Genomic DNA, 22,516 nt, shown 5'->3' on the forward strand with positions numbered 1-22,516 from the left:
AAACGTCAACGTGACATTTGACGTTTCGAAAAATACAACAATCCGTACTATTTTCTATAATTTCGAAAGAGACTTTGTATGTATGACGCTAAATTTAACAAAAAACAAACGAATATTCAAATAAATTTAAATAAAATAAAACAATTCAAAGAAATTTAATCAAATGTTTACTATTAGATTAGTCATGTTTAAACGGTTTATATTATAAATACGGAGCGAAGTGGTTTATATTATAAAACCTCTAGTCTAATATATAATTTCCAAAGAGACTTTGTATGTATGTATGTAAGTTTTGGTTCATAGAATACGTGACGCTAAATTTAATAAAAAAACAAACGAATATTCAAATAAATTTAAATAAAACTATTCAAGGAAATTTAATCAAATGTTTACTATTAGATTAGTCATGTTTAAACGGTTTATATTACAAATCCCGAGCGAAGTCGGGTAAACCTCTAGTCTAATATATAATTTCGGAAGAGACTTTGTATGTATGTATGCAAGTTTTGGTTCGTATAATCCGTGACGCTAAATTTAATAAAAAAAACAAACGAATATTCAAATTTAAATAAAATAAAAATATTCAAAGAAATTTAATCAAATGTTTACTATTAGATTAGCCATGTTTAAACGGTTTATATTACAAATAACGAGCAAAGCCAGGTAAAACCTCTAGTCTAATAATTTCGAAAGACTTTGTATGTAAGTTTTGGTTTGTATAATCAGTGACGTTAAATTTAATAAAAAAAAACAGATGAATATTCAAATAAATGTAATCAAATGTTTACTATTAGATTAGCCATGTCTAAGTAGTTTATATTACAAATACCGATCGAAGCCGGGTAAAACTACTAGTCTAATATATAATTTCAAAAGAGACTTTGTATGTATGTAAGTTTTGGGTAGAAGCATCGAAAACAAATCAAAGTTACTATGACGATTGTTGAATATTATTTCTTGTTCGATTCAAATAAATTTAATAAAAAAACAAATGAATGTTTACTATTAGATTAACCATGTTTAAACGGTTTATATTACAAATACCGAGCAAAGCCGGTTAAAACCACTAGTAATGAATGAAAATAAAAACACACTTGCGACGACAGTCTGGCCGATCGCCGTTAAAAATTACTCGTATGAGTTTTCAATAAAATACTTCAAATAAATTTAAACACAAGTTTAGTTTGAGAACAAATTGAACAAGACGATGTTCGCATTTCATTTATTTATTGATTTCAAAAGAAAGAGCAGCCTCGTATATTATATCGAGAACCATACAGAATCCCAGCATGACTATAGAACGTTCGAAATGACGGTCACCCTCGGTTATGACGAAATTCCGACTGCATATAAACAAATCTACTATACGTTTCCTCACACATCGTACGATTTAGTTGTTCGGTAATCGTGATAACCGAGTTTGACCGTATTTCGATTAGACAACATTAAAACTAAGCTTTCTCAATAGCCTCGGAACATTCAATGAGATTCCACGCAAGACCGACAACAATACGAGGTCGATAAAAATTTAATACAGTATATTTCAAGTATCGACTCGATGCAATTTAAATTTTAACGACAAATATCGTTCTCTACATTTACTGAAATACTACATTGGATATGTAGCATTTGAAAAGCAACTAAACAATAACTACGATGTACTGTAATATAATTCGCATGTGGAAAGTAACCGACGACGAAAAAGAAAATAATATAAAAAAAAAGTAAATGGTGATTAACGCTTGCATTTGTCCGCGTGTATAATTTAAAACACCGTGTCCAGTGTCCAGGCAATGTCAATGTCCACTTCTGAAATTCAATTCAAATTATCAGCGATTTGTATGTAAATATATTCCTTTTGTTTGTACGTATGCAAAATGGTGAATTTCATCACACAAATGTAATAAGAGAATACATTCCAGATAAAGTAACTTAATTTATAAAGTTAATATGTAACTTAAACAAGCAACGACCTAGTAAACACAGCTCGCAATAATGTAAATTAATTCACTTTAGAATTATAAATTCCAGTCTTACTGAGATTAATACATATTATATACATTATACAAAAGGTTGTATGTACTCACTTAAATAACTTCTGTATATACAGAAAATTTCTTCTCTTCGTCTCTTTGTAGCATCTATCAAACTTTTCGCCTTCATCTGAAAATATATGTAATAAAAATTAGCAATTGCAAAATTACAAATTTTATTATACATATTAAATTAATACTTGAAATATATTTCATTTAAAAACTATAACATAATTTAAACGTTTACCTTTCAAAGTCATTTCTAAATTATCAAAATAATTAAACTCCAATTATCATGCCTTTAAGTGCAATTTTCTTTGATTTTCATACAGGCCAAATATATGTTCTTCAATGACACCTGTCCGCTAATTTCAATAGTAATTAGAAATTGCCATGGTTTCTCAATGTCTTCTTTTGTATTTGTATTTTGAAATAACTTCAACCGGGTTTTATTTGTCGTATATTCAAAAACAACAAGAGAAACTCCATTCTTGAGCAAATATGTTCGCCAAGTCCAATAACACATTCAGACATCATCTGTCACAATAGTCTGTTTCACGTTATGAATTGTATTTACTATCTGAAAAAATAATAAGAATAATTAATAATATGTATATATAAAGAGTTTTTTAAAAATAATAGATATAATTCCTATTTATTCACATGAATTATAAAAACTTTTGAGTTCATAAAGAATTTACATCTTAAAACAGGAAAAACATCAGTTGTTGGCCAGGGTATGGTTATTAGCCATGAAATAAAACAATGCTAAGTATACACTAATGCCAAACTGTTAAAATAATATATTGCTATCAGTCGTTAGAGCCGGGCCACACTGGACGACTTGCGAGGGACTTTGTTCCCCAAGCGAAGTTTCTGGAGATACCCCAACTCAAGCAACCAAGAATCCGCTCACTACAGTCAAACGTATTCATAGTTTTTTCACTATGTAGTCACTGGCAACTAATTAATGAGTTTTGAAGGATTGTGCCGGTCACTCGAGCAATAAAATCATCGTGAAATCACTGAACGCCGGTCAGATGCCTTTTTGTTCTTCGATTATGGCATGCTCCATACAACTACGTACATTTTAACTGGTCGTGCAACGAAGTCACCTACCAATTTGCTCGAAAATCATCCGGTGTGGCCCCGGCTCTCAGTGAAAAGGACAACAGATTTTAAGTAATGTTAATGTTTTTCAACTGTAATCAATAACTGTAACACAAAGACCACTAAACTGAGATAAAAAAAAAATACCCAAAATTGGGTAAAATTGAGAATCTTAGGAATAATAAAAGCTCAAGCCTTATGTAAATTATACATATGTACTTCTGACGACTGTAGAATCATGTTGTTTTTGAAAGAGCCAAAATCAAAATAATCTATCTCTTTTTTTTAAGTGGCATGCATTTTAAAAATGCATTTTATAACTCAATAATGTATGTAAGTGCATATTATAAAAGTAACGAGTGTGTAGGGTTTCATAAGTATGTATGTGGCAAGAGTGAATAATCAAAACTAAATATTACAAATTTTCAAATTCGAAAATTTGTCCATTCGTCACATTGATCAATGAAAGACTAATGTGGTTATTGGAAATTAGTATTACGCATATATACGTATACGCCATATTTTTTAAATTAGAGTAGAAGTGTTGATTAAAGCAGTAGCTGCGTTTTTTTTAATTACTCCAGTCCCGTTTATAACTATAATAATATATTCGCCATATAAATAAATAATATTGAAATTAAGCGATTTGTGAGTTTTCTGGAATTTGTACAATTGAAGAGATATATTTTCTCATTTCAAATTGTAGAGGTATCTATAAAAGTTCCGAGCCCCTATTGTAACTTTTACCCTATCCTGGTTATTTACTATCCAAAACAATATTGACCAATTAGAAATACATATATTATTGACATCTTTTTTATATTTTATTTATAAAACATAAATTTCCATTTAAAAATATTTATGAACTTATGCAAAATTTTGAAAAGTTTCGTGGATCTCATAAACAATACCAAAATCCGAAGTTATCCAGTTCCATTTTAAATCAAATCAGGGCTGTGGTGGAGTCGGAGTTGGAACATTTCAAGCGGAGTCGAGTAAAAAAATTAACCGACTCTTTTTTATTATTTTTTTCAAGTAATAGTATCACGGTATGCAACAACTAGTCTTTAATTTTAATGAAGTAAATCAACTCGTAGATTGAAATTTAATAATTTAATTATAAAAATCATGAATTTAAATTATATTATAAATAAAATCGTTAAATTGTACACGTTTTGATTTGTCCTGGCCAAAAACTATATTTACTCCGAATCATATTTTTTTATTAAATTGATTTGTTTGTGTATGAAATCCATACACATATACTATGAATGCACTTTTTTGTTTATACCTATTTCATTACTAATAATTCAATAAATTGGGTTACATGTCAATTTTTAGTGATATTTTTAATTCCTATATATTTTTTATATTTTGAAAATCACTATTACTTTTATTTCTAATAATTGTATATTTTGGCAAGAAAACTCCATCTTACTAAAATCGATCAAGTTGGAGTCGGGGTCGAATCATAAAATAAAGCCGGAATCGGAGTCAGTGAATTTTGATTGATCCACAGCTCTGATTAAACCTGATTAGATCCACAAGCCTGAATTAAACTAAAATAAAAGCGCAATTTAGATGCTTTTTGTGCAATTTCAACTGCACAATTTAAGTGTTTCATAAATTATATTGATTTTGGTAGAAGAGTTTTCAAGATTTATGTATTCCAACTCCAATGGATCCGACTGTAGTGTTTTCTCCATTTTAAAACTTCTTCATGAACTACTACCTCAAATAATAATTACTGACCAAGAAAGGAAAATAATTTTCAATCATTGCATTACTTATTTGGGCAGACCTTCAAAATTTTCTATAATAAGACCAAAAACATATCTTCATATGATAAAAATATTGAGAACAATTTAAGTAGCAAAAATTAAATAAAATAAAATAAAATAATACTTGAAAAAATTACAACAGAAAAGCTGAATTTTTCAAGATTGAAGTCTGTACGATATATGAGAATACCTTCATTTTCTATTCCACTAAAAATTTACTTTAATAAGTCCTACATAAAGGTGAGACGATTTTTAAATGACTCATTGGTTTGAGCCATGAAAAAATCACAAAATTTCTATCAAGGAACGTCAGGCATAGTCCCTCATATATTTTTGATTGAAAAACAAGTTCCGATTTTATTACATCATATTTACGAAAAGGCCACATTTTTTCGGTACAAGAAAGACTGGCCTTCGAAGCGTCCATATAAGGAAGATGAGAAGCATCCAAAAATGCTAATCCCTAAACGAGGAAGAGCCTCGACGCCTTCTAAAATAATCGAAACGCCCGATCTAAAATGGCCGATCGAATGGCGTCGTCCACACGAAAAAAAATCAGTAAAATCCGGACGATTCGGTCGTCAAATGAGACCAGTCGAGGAGTTCAAAAAGACGCGTGATTCGGACGCTTGGGAAGAGGCCTTGAGCCGAAGAACGCGGTCGGAGTGAGAGCGATCGCTCCCAAGATGATTCCGCAGTTGCGAAATATTGAGTGTGATCGTTGTAATGTGGTGTATGGATCGTAATCGTCGGGAATCGTGATTTCAGAGCAGCTGAGTGACATCAGCTGGGGTACGCGACGCACCAGCTGATCGGTGCGGGGGTGACAGCGGGGCGTGTGGACTGTCCCAGGCTCCGGTCCATGGCTTGAGGGTAGGCTGTGGAGGATATACAAGGCTGGATAGTCCAACCGAAGCTTGGGTCAGAAGCTGGACTTACCAGAACGACGAGAGAGATGCGTCCAGGCAGGAGCAGCTGAGACGCCACGCGCACAAGCGACGCCAATGCTAGTCGCTACTTGCAACGAGCGAACTGTGCGGCTGCTCACTCTCACCACACCCGCATTTTCAATCTCATTTTTAATTCGAAACGTCTTCTCAAAATCATAATTGGCTTCAGCACGCTTCCGATCACGTCTCAGCATTGAAATCCCGCTTTCGAACGGTTGAATTGCATTCAAAATTCGCTACAAACAGAATCCCCCCCATTTAGCATAGAGCTGAAGGAAAAATTCGGCTGTGACCAACTCATGACATTATCTATGTATTTGAGGAATATGAGAAGGTCGCAAAACAAAATTTGATAATTAAACATACATACACGGTCACACATACCGGTTGTGAGAGCATTTTCGATGCAAATTGAGCGCAAATGTAGGGAGACTTACATACGACAAAAGTTCTACTTCTGGATGTCGGATTTTGTTCGAAATTTTTTTATTACTTAAAATCACTATAATCATTATACACATAAAATATAAAGAAAATAAAAATAATTTTAAAGGTCAAAATAAAATAATGAAATATTGTTTTAAAAAAAAATACTAGTTTCGGTTTACAAATTCTGACCAAAACCTTATCAGCTCTAAGTTAGTACATAAAGAATACAAATATAAATTTTCAGCTTGATACGTTCAGGGGTGTGGAATGAATCGTGGTCACAACATTTTTTACTTTTCTAAGAGGAAAAAATCTCAATTCCGGGTTGTTAAATTTAGTGATACTTTTTTATTTTCATCACATTGATGCAAGAATTGTACTTGATTTTTTTCGTGGAGAGCACACATGTTTAAGGGGTCGAAAAAAATAGTGGAAGAAAAATCGAACAAGAGAAAACTGCCTCTTCCGGTTGATGGATGCTTACCAAATTTTATACATAGCTGGGTATTAAGCTTAAGCTTCTAGATATGAAATTTCGGTTGAATAAACTAAAAGGTTTCTGATAAAAACATAAAAAAACCTCGATTCTCTAGAGTAAAAGTATTTTTTCCGGTTCGTAGATAAAGCAAAAATTGAACGAACGTTTTAATATACGAATCTCATACCACACCTAACTCGATTTGATTTTTTGAATGTGTTAAAACTATACTAAATCAATCGGAGAATTGAATTTTTCTCTCAATTCGTATATATTCAAAGCGGAGTTCGTAATGATTCTTTCAACTCGATAATTGTATTGAATTGTTTTAAATTTAGGTACGAATGGAATGAGCATCTTTTAAGACGTGTATGATAGCTGTGCTTTCGTCTAGGTTCGAATTTGAATTGTGCCGATGGTCGTATTTTGACACGTTACGACTGTAACGCTCGACATGACGTAAGTCAGCTGTTTAATTTGGCGGCATTTTTAAATTCATCCGAACTTTATTCTGTACGTTTGCTTGTAGTATTACTATTCAGTCGTTGTAAGAATTAGTTTTTATACAAAGATCCAACCCAGATGAAAAAATCTTGATCATTGATGCTTTATTTTGATGTCTTATAAAATTGAATGAAGGTTTAGCTCAATAGCCCATCAATATGCAATATAAATATTTCTGTATACAAATTGTGTTCTTTTGTGAAATGTACAATGTAATAAAAATAAATACAAATATAAATTCAACTTGTTTATTAATTAAAAAGTTAACAAAATACTCGTCTACAAGCTTGGAACATATATGTATTTTAACACGTTTACAGCGATAAATAAGAGCTGTATTATCAGACAGGACAGTTTTACTGGATTCAAAAATAGTTCAGTCCTCTAAAACGTGATAATTAAAAGGCAATTTGAATGTCGCAATATATATACAGATGTAAATAAAAAAAATACAAAGAGCAAAAACATAATTGAGATTCTTCCATAATGTGTGTGATTCTTATGCCAACTCCATAATTTTATTGTTGTAAATTTCAAGTGTTAAAAAATAAATCATAAATACAATACTAGAAATTTTCTTAAATCTATTGGAATTATTATTTTATAGGTAGACCAATATTTTGGTAAAATAAAATAACATTAACAATTTTTTTATTGATTCGTTTGATAATAAAACAGATGTGAAAAATAGTGATTAAACAAAATATATATCAAAAACTGATTTAAATATTTAACTGAAGTCAATCATGAAGAACTTTTATAAATTCAATGCATGATATAAAATAAGAACAAAAAGATTATTAAAACTTAAATTAAATTTAACATACATACATATAGAAACATAAAAAATAAAAAATTTCCAAATAATATGTCTTATCCAAAGATAATATACCCAACGTATAAAGTATTCAATAATCAAAAGCAATCATCACTACTTTCTGGCATAAGCCGCCTGCTGTAATTTAATTTTTAAAAGATTCTTTTTAATATTAGTAGATGGTTCACGTTTTAATTTGTTTCCATAAAGCATGTCATTCTTAAAGTTAACAAACTTGGAAACCAAAGCATTTTCAACTTTGATATCTTGCTTGGGGTGTTTTTTAAGGGAAACAACGCTGAAGGAAGTAGTGCTATCGGAGACGATGCTACGTCGTACAGCTTTCTCCGTGATGTGGAATCTTCCAGCGGTACCCGTCCAATTATATTTTTTATTCGCATCCACCTCTTCCACTTCAAAGTTGGAAGTTGCAACGATATCTTTGGGCTCCTTGCTCGGAATCACAGAAATGGCTTGCAGCTCGGCAGCAACATTGACAACCTTCTTGGAAGTCATATCAACATCCTACAAACCGAAACATTTCATTATAATCATGATCAACACTAGTTAAAGAAAAATCCGTATTGATTAATAATCAATTCATAACAAACCGAATCTCTAGAACGTTTAATGGTTTTTGATTTTTCACTCAATTTTAAGGAATTCCGGTCTGCCTTTTTATCTGAAAATTTATCGAAAACATTAGACAAAAATAATATTTATAAATGATTTGAAATCATCGCGTATAAGTTCGTATCTATTACAAACACCCAAACTACCAGCTAATTGTGATATGAGCTGTTATATGTATTTTAAAGTGGCTGAAGTCCAATTTTCAGTTTCAACAACAATATTTGACTTAATTCACAATTTGTTATCACTTTTTACCTTATCTATGTACAAAGTAACAATAGATGAAGTTTTGTGATCATGAATCGATCGATCGATTTTGTCATCATGAAGAATCGATCACTCATCACGTTTTCATGATATATATGTATAAAAAATATGTGGGTGTCTGTGTATTTTTTTGAACAGTTAGTCCTATCGAACTGAAACTTAGTATCGGTTACTGAAATTCTTATCGATACGACGTAATTTTTATTTTTATTTTTAAGTTGACCGAAAATTGTACCTCCCTTTATAGATGTCCTCTTTTTACATTTTTAAGTTTTTGAATTCAATTATCTCCCAAACCGCTAAACGAATCAGACTTAGAATTTTTACATGTAATAGAAATTATAAATTTTATACCCAAACATTTTTTAAATACTATTTCCTAAACTGTAAGTAGTACTTTTACTCGAGAAAATCGAGGTTCTTTTTATGTATTTCTCAGAAACCTTTTTAGTTTATTGAACTGAAATTTCATATCTAGAAGTTTAAGCTTAATACTAAGTTATGTATAAAATTTGGTAAGCATCCGTCGATCGGAAGTGGCAGTTTACTCTTGTTCGATTTTTCTTCCACTATTTTTTTCGACCCCTTAAACATGTGTGCTCTCCACGAAATTATTCAAGTATAATTCTTGTATCAATGTGATGAAAATAAAAAAGTATCACTAAATTTAATAAACTGGAAGTGGGATTTTTTCCCCTTAGAGAAGTCAAAAATGTTGTGACTACGATTCATTCCACACCCCTGAACTTATCAAGCTGAAAATTTATATTTGTATTCTTTATGTACTAACTAAGAGCTGATAAGGCTTTGGTCAGAATTCGTAAACCAGAAGTAGTATTTTTCTTTAAAACAGTATTTCATTATTTTATTTTGACCTTTTAAATTATTTAAATTTTCTTGATATTTAATGTGTATAATAATTATAGTGATTTTAAGTAATAAAAAAATCCGACAACCGGAGGTAGAACTTTTGTCTTGTGTAAGTTTCCCTACATTTGCGCTCAATTTGCATCGAAAATGCTCTCATAACCGGTATATGTGAATGTGTATGTTTGTTTAATTATCAAATTTTGTTTTGTGACCTTCTTATATTCCTCAAATAGAGATTTTTAATTCGATATGCCCAGAATCTCCGAAAAGCAGATTAAACGTACTACAGACCACCAGTATTTTTAAATATTTTAAACCGCAAAACATTATATTTATTGTTTCGCAAGATATTTCTCAGAAACGGAGATAATCGGACGTACGCAAATTTCAAACATAACAAACAGCTCATATATTAAAACTTTCAGTTGGAAGTTTGAGCCCAATTTATCATTCCTCTTGCAGGTGTCTTTTTGGAAGACACCTGCAAGAGCAGGTGTAAAACGTATTTGATCTATACTTACGAGTACGTTTACGTTTGGGTTTTTTAGTGTTGAGGACTTCATAGGCTGATTTCTGGATTTCTATCGGTGTGTCTTCTTGAGATACACATATTTTCTTCTGCGATTTTTCCTCAATCGGGTAATTTTCAGTCAGTTTTCTTTTAAATACGTTAAATGAAGTGTTGTTGATTTCCAGTTGTGCGTTCAAATTGGAAGTGCTGTGTACGACAGCATCAACGGAACATTTGACCTGATCGACAGTATTGATGACAGACGAGTAAATATTCTTGATAGATTCGTCCAATCGACGCAATCTGTCAATGTTTTCCTCGACTGTAGCCGACGTTTGCAATTCTTCCTTGACTTTCAACCCCTCAAGTCCACTCAAAGAGCTGTTGAATGTATTCGAATTCCTTTTTTTCGTTAACATACTGTCGCTCTTATTAAGTTCGGAAGATAAATTGAATTTTTTCGACGCTTTCGATGTATTCAGGGAAGATTTTTCACTGTCGGATATTTTCGGAGATGATTTAACAGACTTGTTTAGAGCAGTTGAATCATTTTTCAAATTCATTTCACTAGACGTATCCGAAACGTATTCAATGTTGCGCAATTTTTGCAACTCTTCATTGTACGTATCTCTTATGTGCTTTTCGTCATCGTCGGAAGACGACTCGGTAGTTTCCCGATCCTGACTGTTCGACAGGGATTTCTTCGAATCTTTAGCCAACGTCACAGATAAGGGATCTTTAGAAATGTTGTGAACTTCGACTATTGAAATTTCCTTCTCATCGCTTTGGTTCAAGATCGAAGCTTCAGGCTCTGAATAAGATTTTGAAAATTGATTCTTACCACTGGTGTTTGGCGATTTTGTGGTATTGGCGCTGCCGTGTTTCGCTGAATACATTTCCCTCGACGCATTCTTACGTTGTTTCTCAGACTTTGCGTTGTATTTGGCTTTGGATTTTGAAGATTGGTTCATTTCTTCGCCCGAACTGAGATCATCGCCAGTGCCGCTCAACAAAACGTCGTCTTCCTCGTCACTGCTGCAAACGAACGAATCTTTTTCGTACGTGTCATCGACGTCTTCTTCATCAGACTCGGAATTCAAAGAGTGTCCTCGCTCGATAATTTCATTTTCTTCAATATCTAATCTCTCCGATTCGTTCATGCTATCGCCAGATTGATAATCCGAGCCGGCATCCTCTGCCAAATCCAAAAATGTGTCCTTCACATCGTCTTCATCTTCCGAACACGAATCATCATCAGATTTCGGAGAGCTTAGAATTGATTTATCAACATCCGAAATGGATTTACGCTTAGGTGACTTAGCATTGTCTTTCTTAATGTCCACTTCTTCGTCGATTATTAACGATGTGCTAGATTCATCCACTTCCATCATTTCAATTTCATATAATGAATCATTTTTCTTCTTTTTGTCTTCGGATGCTTTAGTTTCAGAAGCACTTTCATTCAAAAATATCTCTTTTGCAGACAGACGTTTACTAGTATTTTTTGGTGATTCTTCTAAAACCAAATTATTAATTGATGATTGAGATGTGTCACTAGATAATGTAGACTCATTCAATTTACCCCTTTGATTATCTTTAATTTCATCGTCAATTAAAATTATTGATGAATTTTTGCGAGAAGAGCGATTGAGTGATTTATTGGGTGATCCGGTCCCGTTTGATTTTCCACTTTTATTTAAATCTTTCTGAGTGGACTGATTTGGTGATTGATTTGACTTTCTACTTTGATTTAAATCATCCTGAATGGAAACATTTAAAATTACTGATGAATTTTTGCGAGTAGAGCGATTTAGTGATCCAGTATCATTCAATGTTCCACTTTTGTTCAAGTTATTCCGAATGGATTGATTCGATTTTCCGCTTCGATTTAAATCGTTCTGAATGGAATCATTTTTTTCATCATTTAAAATTACTAGTGAATTTTTCCGAGAAGACCGATTCAGCGATTGATCGTGCGATCCAGTTTCATTTAATTTTCCACTTTTGTTTAAATTATTACGCATGGATTTATTTGGTGATAGATTTAACTTTCCACTTTGATTTGAATCATTTTTTTCATCATCACTTAAAATTACTAGTGAATTTTTCCGAGAAGACCGATTCAGCGATTGATCGTGCGATCCAGTTTCATTTAATTTTCCACTTTTGTTTAAATTATTACGCATGGATTTATTTGGTGATAGATTTAACTTTCCACTTTGATTTGAATCATTTTTTTCATCATCACTTAAAATTACTAGTGAATTTTTCCGGGAAGAGCGGTTTAGCGATTGATTATGTGATTCAGTCTCATTCGATTTTCCACTTTTATTCAAATCATTTCGAATGGAAACATTTTGTTCTTTCAGTTCAATGTCATCTGAAATTAACGTCGAATTTTTCCGACTAGACCGATTTGGTGATTGATCATACGGTCCAGTTACATTTAACTTTCCACTCACATTTAGAATGGAATCATTTTGATAGTCTTTCGTTTTTTCAATATCATTTAAAACTAGTCTTGGTGATTTCATACCTTTTGCAGGCGTCGATTTTTTTTCCTGATTATCAATTTGGTCTCCATTTATTTGAGTACTGTTTTGTGCCAAATCATCATCCATTAAAAGATTATTCCCACCAGTCAAAGAAGAACGTTCATTTTTTTCCTTAATTGAGTTTCTACTACAATCATTTAAAACAATACAGAAATCTTTTACATCACTCGTTGGTGATAAAATTTTAGGCGATGATCTGTTTAAGTTTACTTTTGGTGACGATATTTTAGGCGATGATCTGTTTAAGTTTTCTTTTGGTGACGATATTTTAGACACCGATTTATTCAGATTCGGTGATGATATTTTAGATGTTGATTTATTTAAATTTGGCGATGATATTTTGGGTGATGATTTAATTAAAATTTCTGTCGGTGACGATAATTTAGACGTTGATTTATTTAAATTTGGCGATGATCTATTTAAAGTTTCTTTCGGCGACAATAGTTTAGATGCTGATTTATTTAAATTTGGCGATGATACTTTAGACAATGATTTATTTAAAGTTTCTGTCGGTGACGATAATTTAGATTTGTTTAAATTTTCAGAATTATCTTGGATTACGTCAGACGAATTTGCCTTGTCCGATACATTAGCAGTTTCAGACTCCATGGATTCATTTTCATTAGTCTCTGTCTCTTCGAGTAAAGTTGGTTCAGTCGGAATGACACTTAATGTTTTTGTACGACGTTTCCTAGTAAGTGAAACATTCGTAGGTTCTACGATAGCCTCTTCTAAAATAATAAAAAAAAAGTTGATTGAATATATCATATAAAAAATTACCAATTATATTTTCATATACAGAAAAATGACAATAACTTACTTATTGGATCTTCTTCGACGACATTCAATTCCGTACTGAGACGGCGTGACCTCCTCAAGTTACTTAATTCTGGCTTTGATTCCGATTCTAAACATAGAAAAATTGTTTTATAATATGTGCGTATTAAATTTTATATAGATTGTATTTAAATAAAGAAAAAAATACCAGTCAAAGAAAGTCGAGTTCTACGCGGTTTGGGAGAATCAACTGTGAGAAGGGAATTTTCATTTATTTTCAATAATCTTTTAGTAGGAGTCATTTCGTTTGAAGAAACGTTTTTATCGATGACTGATTCCCGAGTCTTCTTAGCTGTCAATTCTCTAACAGGAGTCCTAGCTTTTTTAGGACTATTTGGAGATATCGCTCGCTTTAGCAAAGTTCGACTTGGACTATCAGGAGGATTGCTACAGACAGACAAAGATCTTCTACTTCTCGTAATTCTTGCCGGAGAAGCGATCACATCGCCCAGATTCATTTTGTCTTGGATTACTTCATTCAAATTAGACAACGGTGTATCTGCAAATCGAATAAATACATAATTGCTTTAAATAAATACGATAAACTTCATTTATTCGAGTAATTAAATACGTATAGCAAATAAATAAAATAATTTTGTATGTGTAAAATAATATTTCGAGAAGCACACTAACCAACTTCGGTTTTGATAACTTTTCCAGTCTTTTTAACGGGAGTACCCGGAGCAGAATTCGCATTCTCCTTTTCGGCTGGTTCTGCTGTTATATTGCGCCGAGATCTTGTAACTAAAAGTATGCGTTTTTATTTGAAATGAAATGCGACTGATATATTATATGTATATATATATATTGAGCATTCTTAAATGTGGTTAGTTTAGCATTATCATATTTGATATATGTACATAAAAATAACACAAAAAGAAGATAAAACTTTTTGTAGAAAGGTATAATAAGAAGAATATTTAAAATGAAGGCAGTGTATGTATATAATGAAGAAATGGACGAAAATTATACTTTGTCAATTTGTAGTCCGAGAGGTTATTATTAAAATGTGTGAATACAGTACGATAGCGACCAAACAGTGTTTCTAAACAGCTTTGTGAATGCTGGACATTGATAGAAGATAGCGAAGGAAAGTGAGGTTAGGTTATAAGTTACGTCGAAACGTAGTTGCAAATAAAGAGAAGAGCACGCGGTACGAGTTTGGCATGTGGCGCAGTTGAAAGGCTGAAAGTTGGCCAGGCTGAAGATCGTCTCTTACCTGGACCGGCTTCCATGTCTTGAAACGGCTCTTCTTCCACTCCAGGTGACAGACGATACGAAATGCGACGACTTTTGAACGACGGCCGGTCGAGAGTCGAACGGACGATCGGCAACTCCGCTGCACAATTTCCAACCGTCAACCGACACAGAATCAGTGTTGCTACAAATAAAAATTATCTTCTTTCATCTTTTGGTGCGGTCCGGTGATTACTGGTCACAAAGCACTAGAATCTCTATAACGGAACATCTGGCAGCCGAAAAGTCCATCATACTAACGAGAACTCGAGTTCCAAATATTGCGTATTCGCGATTTTCATGGCAAAAATTGTCTTTGTGACCGCCGCAATGTGACTAATAATCTAATTGCCTTTTGGTACTGTAGGAATCTCGTCATCGCCATCGAAACATCTAGTGCGACGGAGAATACATTTCTCACGCTCAACCATTGACGTCATCTCAAGTCGAAGAACACCTGCATCCATTAAGCTAAATCGAGTGGAACGACGCCAAACATTCGATCTTCTGCTGCATAACAAGGTACATACGTTAGTTATTAAGAGGAAACGTTTTAAAACGTTTCGCTTCCTTATGCAGTGCAAACTATACATAACGAACGGACAATCAGTGAATCTGTAGGAATCTCGTCATCGAAACATCTAGTGTGACGGAGAATACATTTCTCACGCTCAACCATTGACGTCATCTCAGAACGAAAGAACACCTGCATCCATTAAACTAAATCGAGTGGAACGATGCCAAACATTCGAGAAACGTCCACCCCAACAAGCCAAGCAGAACGAAAGAACACCTGCATCCTTTAAACTAAATCGAGTGGAACGGCGCCAAACATTCTAGCATATTCCGCCCCAACAAGCCGAGCGGAACGTCACGAAATCGAAGAACAACTGCAGCCATTAAACTAAATCGAGTGGAACGGCGCCAAACATTCGAGAAACGTCCACCCTAAACAACAAACCACATTCCTCGCATAAGTCGCACACGTAAACACCACCTGCGACAAGTCACGTGGATCCCCAAAAACAATATAAAAGGAGGTCCACCCCAAACAACTTCAGTCGACCCACAGCAACAAGAGTCGACCCACAGCAACAAGAGTCGACACACAGCAGCGGACCAGTCGACAACCAGCATCTTAACAGCTACCACTACACTACCCTACAATGGAAGAACGCTTGCAACTCAGCCGAATGCCGAGCCAGCAACACACTGCCATATCCAGAGACATCTGAACATAGCCGGATCCAGAGCAACGACACATTGCAGATCCAGCGGCCATCACGACACCAAGTCAACAGCCAAAAGCCGCTTCGAGAAAACTTCCTCAAATATTCTAATACACTTGTACAATATTTAGGCAAACAATAAAACAACTTAAAACAAGCACAACAGTATTTCGTTAGGCTGGGATACGGTCAACACTTCCTACCCCGTCTACAGTACATAGTAAGAGATGTGCCGGCAGGAAAAAGCCCAGCTTATTCCCGGAAATAAACCGGGTTTTTTTGGGAAAATTGAAACACTCGAATGAATCGAAACATTTTCACATAGAACAAATAAAGGTCTGTTCATACCTAGTCAGCACGTACCAACTTCAGCAGGTATCCGGCTGTACGAAAAGTATTCTTTGGTTCATTTTGTATGGGTATATTCATACCAACCGTCACGTTTACGCCACGGCATGCTTATAGCAGTACCCGACATTTCCTGTTCATAACAGCAACATCCGTCAACGTATCGTATCCGTTTTTTTGGCCATCGTGGAAATATACACGCGAATTACGTGCCATGAGTCAGCCGCTTTGCTGTTTTGGACCAATTATCGATAGTGACAGTTGACAGCTGTTCAATATTTCGACATGGTTTTGGCGCAAATATTTAAAAAAATTTTGTCCATCATCCACAAGCTCCTTATACAGTGTCCAAAACTCTCCTTCGGTTTATCTATTTCTTAACATGGGATGCACATCAAAACGCCTCCGTGCTTTTTTATTGCCTTCTTGAGCTTCTTCTTCCAACAACAGCGCGATTATACATAATTTTTCGTTCGATAAACGTCGAAACATTTTTGTTGACTTGTATTCTGACGCGTAGCTACGAATGCACGTGTATGCATTCATATAAGTACTCGACAATACGACGTAAGCAATATTGTGCCGTATCGTCATGGCCTCTAATGTATAAGTAAGCCGATTTTGCCTTGCACTCGGCCAAATTGCTGTAAACGTGACGTGACTGCGACGTGTAGGTAGATACGAATAGAAATGTAATAAAATGACATATTTGAAACGGAGTCGTGCAGTGCTGAAGCCGTGCAGTGCTGTTAAGTATGAACAGACCTTAAGAAGTTTGCAGCTGTATGTAGATACGGGTAGTCCTCGACGGTTCGCACTTACGACCGAAAAAAGTAATATATTTTTATTTTTAACCCTGCCTCACTAAAGTGAGGTATGCAAGTGTCCCAATTTTTACGTTTTTCGTAATAACTATGTGGTTTTCAATGCTATACACCCTATATTTCTTGTATTCCTAGAATGAACTACAAGATTTTTTTAAATAGATTTTTATGATTTAGAAAAGGGGTACATCGTAAAAAAATACATTTATACATGGCGTCAAACAAAAAATAGTGTGGCCAGAACACTATCCCAATAAACATGTTTCAATAGAAAATACTCAATATAATATAGTATTAACAATGGGAAAAAAATCCCAATTGAAAATACGTACTTTTGACAATACTTGAACTTTGACTTGAACTGGACGACTACTTGGAGAGATTTGAAAGCTGGAAAGTACTACAAATGAAAGATAAAATACCCGACTATAGATTCCAATATTTATTTTGTACAGGAAATTGACAGATTTTGAGACATCGACCGAACAACACGAAGATATAGAAAAATCGCGCGATTTAAAAAACACACATCTCTGAATCTTGAGCCAATCAATATTTTTATTACCAGATTCGTGTTTACTGGGCATAGATCTATAAGAAAAGTCATATCTCGTCTCTGATCCAAAAAAAAATCGTCATTTGTCGAAGAGTGTAATTAGATCTATTAATAAGTAGGGATGATGTAGATTTTTATTTTTTTATTTATTTTTTCTTCAATTTAAATATGTATTAATTTGACTTATTGTATTAATAAAAATAAATTCAATAAAATAAAAAAGTTAAAAAAAAATAAAAATAATTCGATCTAGTACGGATGATGTATGTAGATATTTAATTTGTTTTCAATTTAAATATGTATTCATTTGAATTATTGTACTAATAAAAGTAAGTAAAACTACCGAAAAAAAATATATACATATATAGATTCGACCGAGGTTCAGGAACGTATCTCCGGCAAAGTCGAGGAATATCTGTATTTTGATACGAAATATAGCTTTCCAATTGCTACAAAAATGACATATCAAATATTTACTTGCGCTAAATATCAAGAAAATAGAGAAAAAAAATCACGCATTTATCACTTTTAATTATGGCTGACAGGCGTCTCGGTATTCCGGGTTTGTCCCGGTTTCAAGCCTTTCTTTTATATTTGAAAATTTCTCTTTATTTCATGTTTTGCTTCTATTTTCAATAGTCAGTTGTTTTTTATGCGGTTTTCCAATGTTATTGAAATTATCTCTCCAAGAAAAATATTTTTTGCGGTTATTATCAAGGGAATGTTATCTCATTAATTAGAAAACTTAAAATTTTGTTAAATACGGTAGTATTCCTTTTCAGTGCAAAAGATGCATGTTGAATTTCAGTAGTTTGTCAACTTCGATCATCGATGATATTATTTTGAATTTTAAAATGTGTATAATCTGTGAGAAGATGATTGTTTTAATATCGGATGGGGGTCTATTTTTTTGCGGTTTTTATATAATATTGTAAAAACATGTTTTTATGTGGTTAATTGGCACATCAGTATAGATAATCTAGCGCTAACCCTTTAACTTAAATTTCATTTAAAAAAAATCTGTTTTTTTGCAGTTATGACATTGGTGATTAAGATTATCATTATAACTAGTTAAAGACATCTCAATCTTAAGAGCACTAGTATTATAACTAGTGCTCTTAAACATCGCCAATTTAAAGATTTTTTTAGTTGAAGTAGAAAGAGAGTACGCAGTGAGTATCTTCTGCTGCATAACAAGGTACATACGTTAGTTATTAAGAGGAAACGTTTTAAAACGTTTCGCTTCCTTATGCAGTGCACACTATATAGAACGAACGGACAATCAGTGAATCCAAAAATTAATTCAGTGTTGCTATAGTTTAAGTAAGACTTTAAACTTAATTTTAATAAACAGTGTAACTACCTACATATGTATACATATACAAAGTTTCAGTTAAATAAATTTGGCTCTCAATCGTTGTACATATTGTAAAGACATCTCAATCGTTGGTAGTTAATAGTACCGTTTACCAATGCATACATTCTTTTCGACTTAAGATCTTTAGATTTTCGATCTTTATTTTTCGATCTTTCGACTTTCGATGCAGTGAACCAGACCCATTCGTATTAAACACGTTTAAAAATTCAAAAAATCTCGACTTGATTACATTCGGGTCATTGCCATGCATGTTTGACTTTCCGCCTCCCACTCGTTTTGTCAGATTTTAATTGTTTAAACGCTTGTAAATTTATATTTTTACACTATATCTTATAAAATTTGCATTACAGGCTCTCATTATCTCTCATATATTTATATTTTTACTTCAAAATTTTGTAAATTTTGTGGATTTGGGGTCACAGTCACTGGCATTATGGCATTTATGAAAAACAAAAATGTATAAAGGTTTAATGTACAATGTTTGGTTTCAGTAAATAATGAATATTTGTTTCAATACGACGGCAAATGGGTTGAGATATCATTATCTATCGTGATAAAACCACACAATGACAGTGCTCGAAATCACTCGTTGCTGATCTGTCAAATCGGTAAGTCTACCTTTATTATGCCGGACACTTGTATTTAATATCATATTATGATGTCGAAATTTCAATTTTTTTTCAAAGAAAATCTAGGAAAATTTAGAAACAAGATGTTTGTAGTGAAGGCTAAGTCAGATTTTGCTGCAAAACGGGTGGAGTATTTGTATGATGCCATGAAAAAGGAAAAGAAATGCGACACTGTTTTTACTGTTAGAAAGCAGAGGTATCTTTAATCGAATCCAAAATTACCTATGTCCAAATTTTTTTGTCACTTGTTTTTATAATTTTTCATAATTGTAGCATTCACGCGCATTTGATCATCCTAATGGCGTGCAGCGAATTCTTTGGGGAAAACGAAGGTCTAGTGGAGGGAATATTTTCAGATTTTAACAACGAAGTTATCGAAGCAATCCTGAAGTATTGTTATACTGGAGAAATAAGTACGAGTTCATAAACATATAAAATAATCAATTCAAAATGGATGTTTTCATCTTTAAATGTTAACATTTAAATACAATTTCAGGCATAGAAGAAAAAAACACCGCAAAAAATTAATGCAGCTAGCCAAACGACTTAAAGTGAATATTCCCCCACAATTTAAAACAGTCGATATTTCTAACTGTCTGAATGTTTTTAAACTAACATATGATTCAGAGTTGAAGAAGAAGGCAATGGATTTGATTACGGAAAATTTCTGGAAGGTGAGTGTTGATTACATACTATATATAAAAATATGGTCCCTTTATATTATATTTCTCAATTTTAATTCTGTTTTAGCTGTACAAAACACAAAATTTTCTCAATCTAACAGTTTCTAGCTTGATTGAAATCTTGAAATCGGATTATTTGGTGGTGTTTTCCGAAAAAGACGTATTCAATTCTGTCAAATTATGGATACAGCATGATAATGTGAACCGAAAAAATAAATTGGCACAGGTGATGAGTTACGTGAGGTTATCTTTACTTTCGATACAGGTATTTGAGATTTATTGAATGTTATATGTAGTTTATTAAACAAAAAAAAAACATTTGGATAATGTGTTTTCTTTTCAGTTTCTCCTTGACGAAGTAATGACGTTCTGTCATTTAAGTACAGAGTGTATGACCTCTATTAAACAAGCAATTAAAGATAAGAATGATAAATCTTTCATTCAAACAGAGACCCTTCGTATAATAAAAAACGATAAGCTTGCACTGGTTGGGGGGTTGTATAAGAGTGTAAGTTTTATATCACAAGTATAATATTTTGCTTGGATTGTAAATTTATTATTTTATTGCATAACGTGTTTTCAGTCGGCGAAAACCATCGATATATATGATGGAATAAATAAAACTTGGACTCTATCCAAAGACATTGAAATTGGTAAAAGTGGTTTTGCGTCTGTCATTGTGAGAGATTGGATCGTTATCATCGGTGGAGCATCTAATAAATGGGATTCACTGAATTCAGTAATGTTTTTCGCTATTATAAAGTACCTGCTTAGAGAAATCGGAATATAACAAATTTATTTGTTTTCAGGTAGACTACATTGATTTGAAAAATGGTCAGAAACATTCATTGAAGACGTTGAATCAGGCTCGTTGGGTTTTCTCAGCAGTGTCACTTCGTCGCGATTCTTCCACGGATATCTACGCAATTGGTGGTATGAGTGATACATATTTATCTTCAGTGGAAAGGTGATTAAATTTCAATCATTTCATAAGATGGATTGGAAGAGATGTTAATTATAATTATTATCTGATAGATGGAGCAGCAACACTGGAGATTGGGAGATCATTGCTCCGTTGTTGGTGGCCGTTGATCGGCTTAGTGCTTCTGTCATCGACGGAAAAATATACGTAACAGGCGGGCGTACAAGTGAAGATGGAAAAACTATATCTCTTAATAAAGTCCAAACATTTTCAGTGAAGTCGAATTCTTGGACTTACCGTGCTCCGATGATTCAGACACGACATGGTCATTCGGTTAACATCAATTAATTTTATATTATAAAATTTGATTTTATAATATTAAACTTAATTTTGATTCTACCATTTTTAGAGCGTCGCCTTCAAAGGGAAACTTTTTGTCGCTGGTGGCATAACCGAACAAACTAAAGCATATTTAGACAGTGTCGAGCATTACGATCCGATTGCAAATGTGTGGACAGCATTCACAACACTACCGAAACCTATGCATGGAATCAGCCTCTGCGTTTTCCAAGATAAACTACTTAGCATGGGTGAGTATTTTATATGACAAATTAAACTTAAACTTAAATGTAGAATGAACTCATCGTTTTGATTTGCAGGTGGTGGAACTGCAGGAATTGGATCTACTAGTGGTCATTTAGATGATGTTTGGGAATACAACGAGACAGGACAAACTTGGAAAGCTTTAAAAAAACTCAACAAATCCAGATATCTTCCGTCTGGATGTCATGAAATTCCATATGATTCCATTATTTAAGCGACTATAGTTTTTATTTGTATTACTTGAAAATAAATTTAATGTATACTTTTTGTAATATTTTAATTATAAATCTTGTATCTAAATGTTTGAATAAATATGTATATATGTAATTTACC

General features: G+C 33.1%; 2 protein-coding genes and 1 long non-coding RNA gene across 3 annotated transcripts; 1 reads left to right on the plus strand and 2 right to left on the minus strand.

Annotated features, from left to right (window-relative positions):
* Positions 1-372: 372 nt before the first annotated feature.
* LOC143917491 (uncharacterized) lies at positions 373-5,960 on the minus strand. Its single transcript, XR_013261058.1, has 4 exons — positions 5,864-5,960; positions 2,281-2,613; positions 2,088-2,163; positions 373-1,809 (listed from the first exon to the last, which is right to left on the minus strand). It is a non-coding gene; the product is annotated as an uncharacterized LOC143917491 (long non-coding RNA).
* Positions 5,961-7,518: 1,558 nt separating this feature from the next.
* Positions 7,519-15,280, minus strand: LOC143917037 (uncharacterized). The gene is made up of 7 exons (XM_077438408.1): positions 14,995-15,280; positions 14,409-14,519; positions 13,924-14,274; positions 13,759-13,845; positions 10,394-13,669; positions 8,714-8,784; positions 7,519-8,627 (listed from the first exon to the last, which is right to left on the minus strand). The coding sequence occupies exons 1-7, from the start codon at positions 15,008-15,010 to the stop codon at positions 8,217-8,219; spliced, it is 4,323 nt and encodes a 1,440-aa protein (XP_077294534.1). The 5' UTR covers positions 15,011-15,280; the 3' UTR covers positions 7,519-8,216.
* On the plus strand, positions 15,057-22,516 carry LOC143916863 (kelch-like protein 24). The gene is made up of 12 exons (XM_077438122.1): positions 15,057-15,189; positions 19,838-19,954; positions 20,033-20,171; positions 20,249-20,365; positions 20,472-20,649; positions 20,726-20,923; positions 21,002-21,184; positions 21,242-21,397; positions 21,468-21,625; positions 21,694-21,913; positions 21,990-22,170; positions 22,240-22,516. Exons 1-12 carry the CDS (start codon positions 15,057-15,059, stop codon positions 22,395-22,397), a joined length of 1,938 nt encoding a protein of 645 aa, XP_077294248.1. The 3' UTR covers positions 22,398-22,516.

This window comes from Arctopsyche grandis, chromosome 9, assembly GCF_051622035.1.
Source record: "Arctopsyche grandis isolate Sample6627 chromosome 9, ASM5162203v2, whole genome shotgun sequence".
Taxonomy (NCBI): domain Eukaryota; kingdom Metazoa; phylum Arthropoda; class Insecta; order Trichoptera; family Hydropsychidae; genus Arctopsyche; species Arctopsyche grandis.

Coding starts and splice junctions, on each gene's coding strand:
- LOC143917037 (XM_077438408.1), bottom strand. Junction 8,785..10,393: donor ACCCAAACGTAAACGTACTC/GTAAGTATAGAT, acceptor ATAAATTTTCAG/ATAAAAAGGCAGACCGGAAT. Junction 8,628..8,713: donor TTAAACGTTCTAGAGATTCG/GTTTGTTATGAA, acceptor TTCGGTTTGTAG/GATGTTGATATGACTTCCAA.
- LOC143916863 (XM_077438122.1), top strand. CDS start 15,057: ATGCGACGACTTTTGAACGACGGCCGGTCGAGAGTCGAACGGACGATC. Junction 19,955..20,032: donor GTTGCTGATCTGTCAAATCG/GTAAGTCTACCT, acceptor TTTTTTTCAAAG/AAAATCTAGGAAAATTTAGA. Junction 20,650..20,725: donor TTACGGAAAATTTCTGGAAG/GTGAGTGTTGAT, acceptor ATTCTGTTTTAG/CTGTACAAAACACAAAATTT.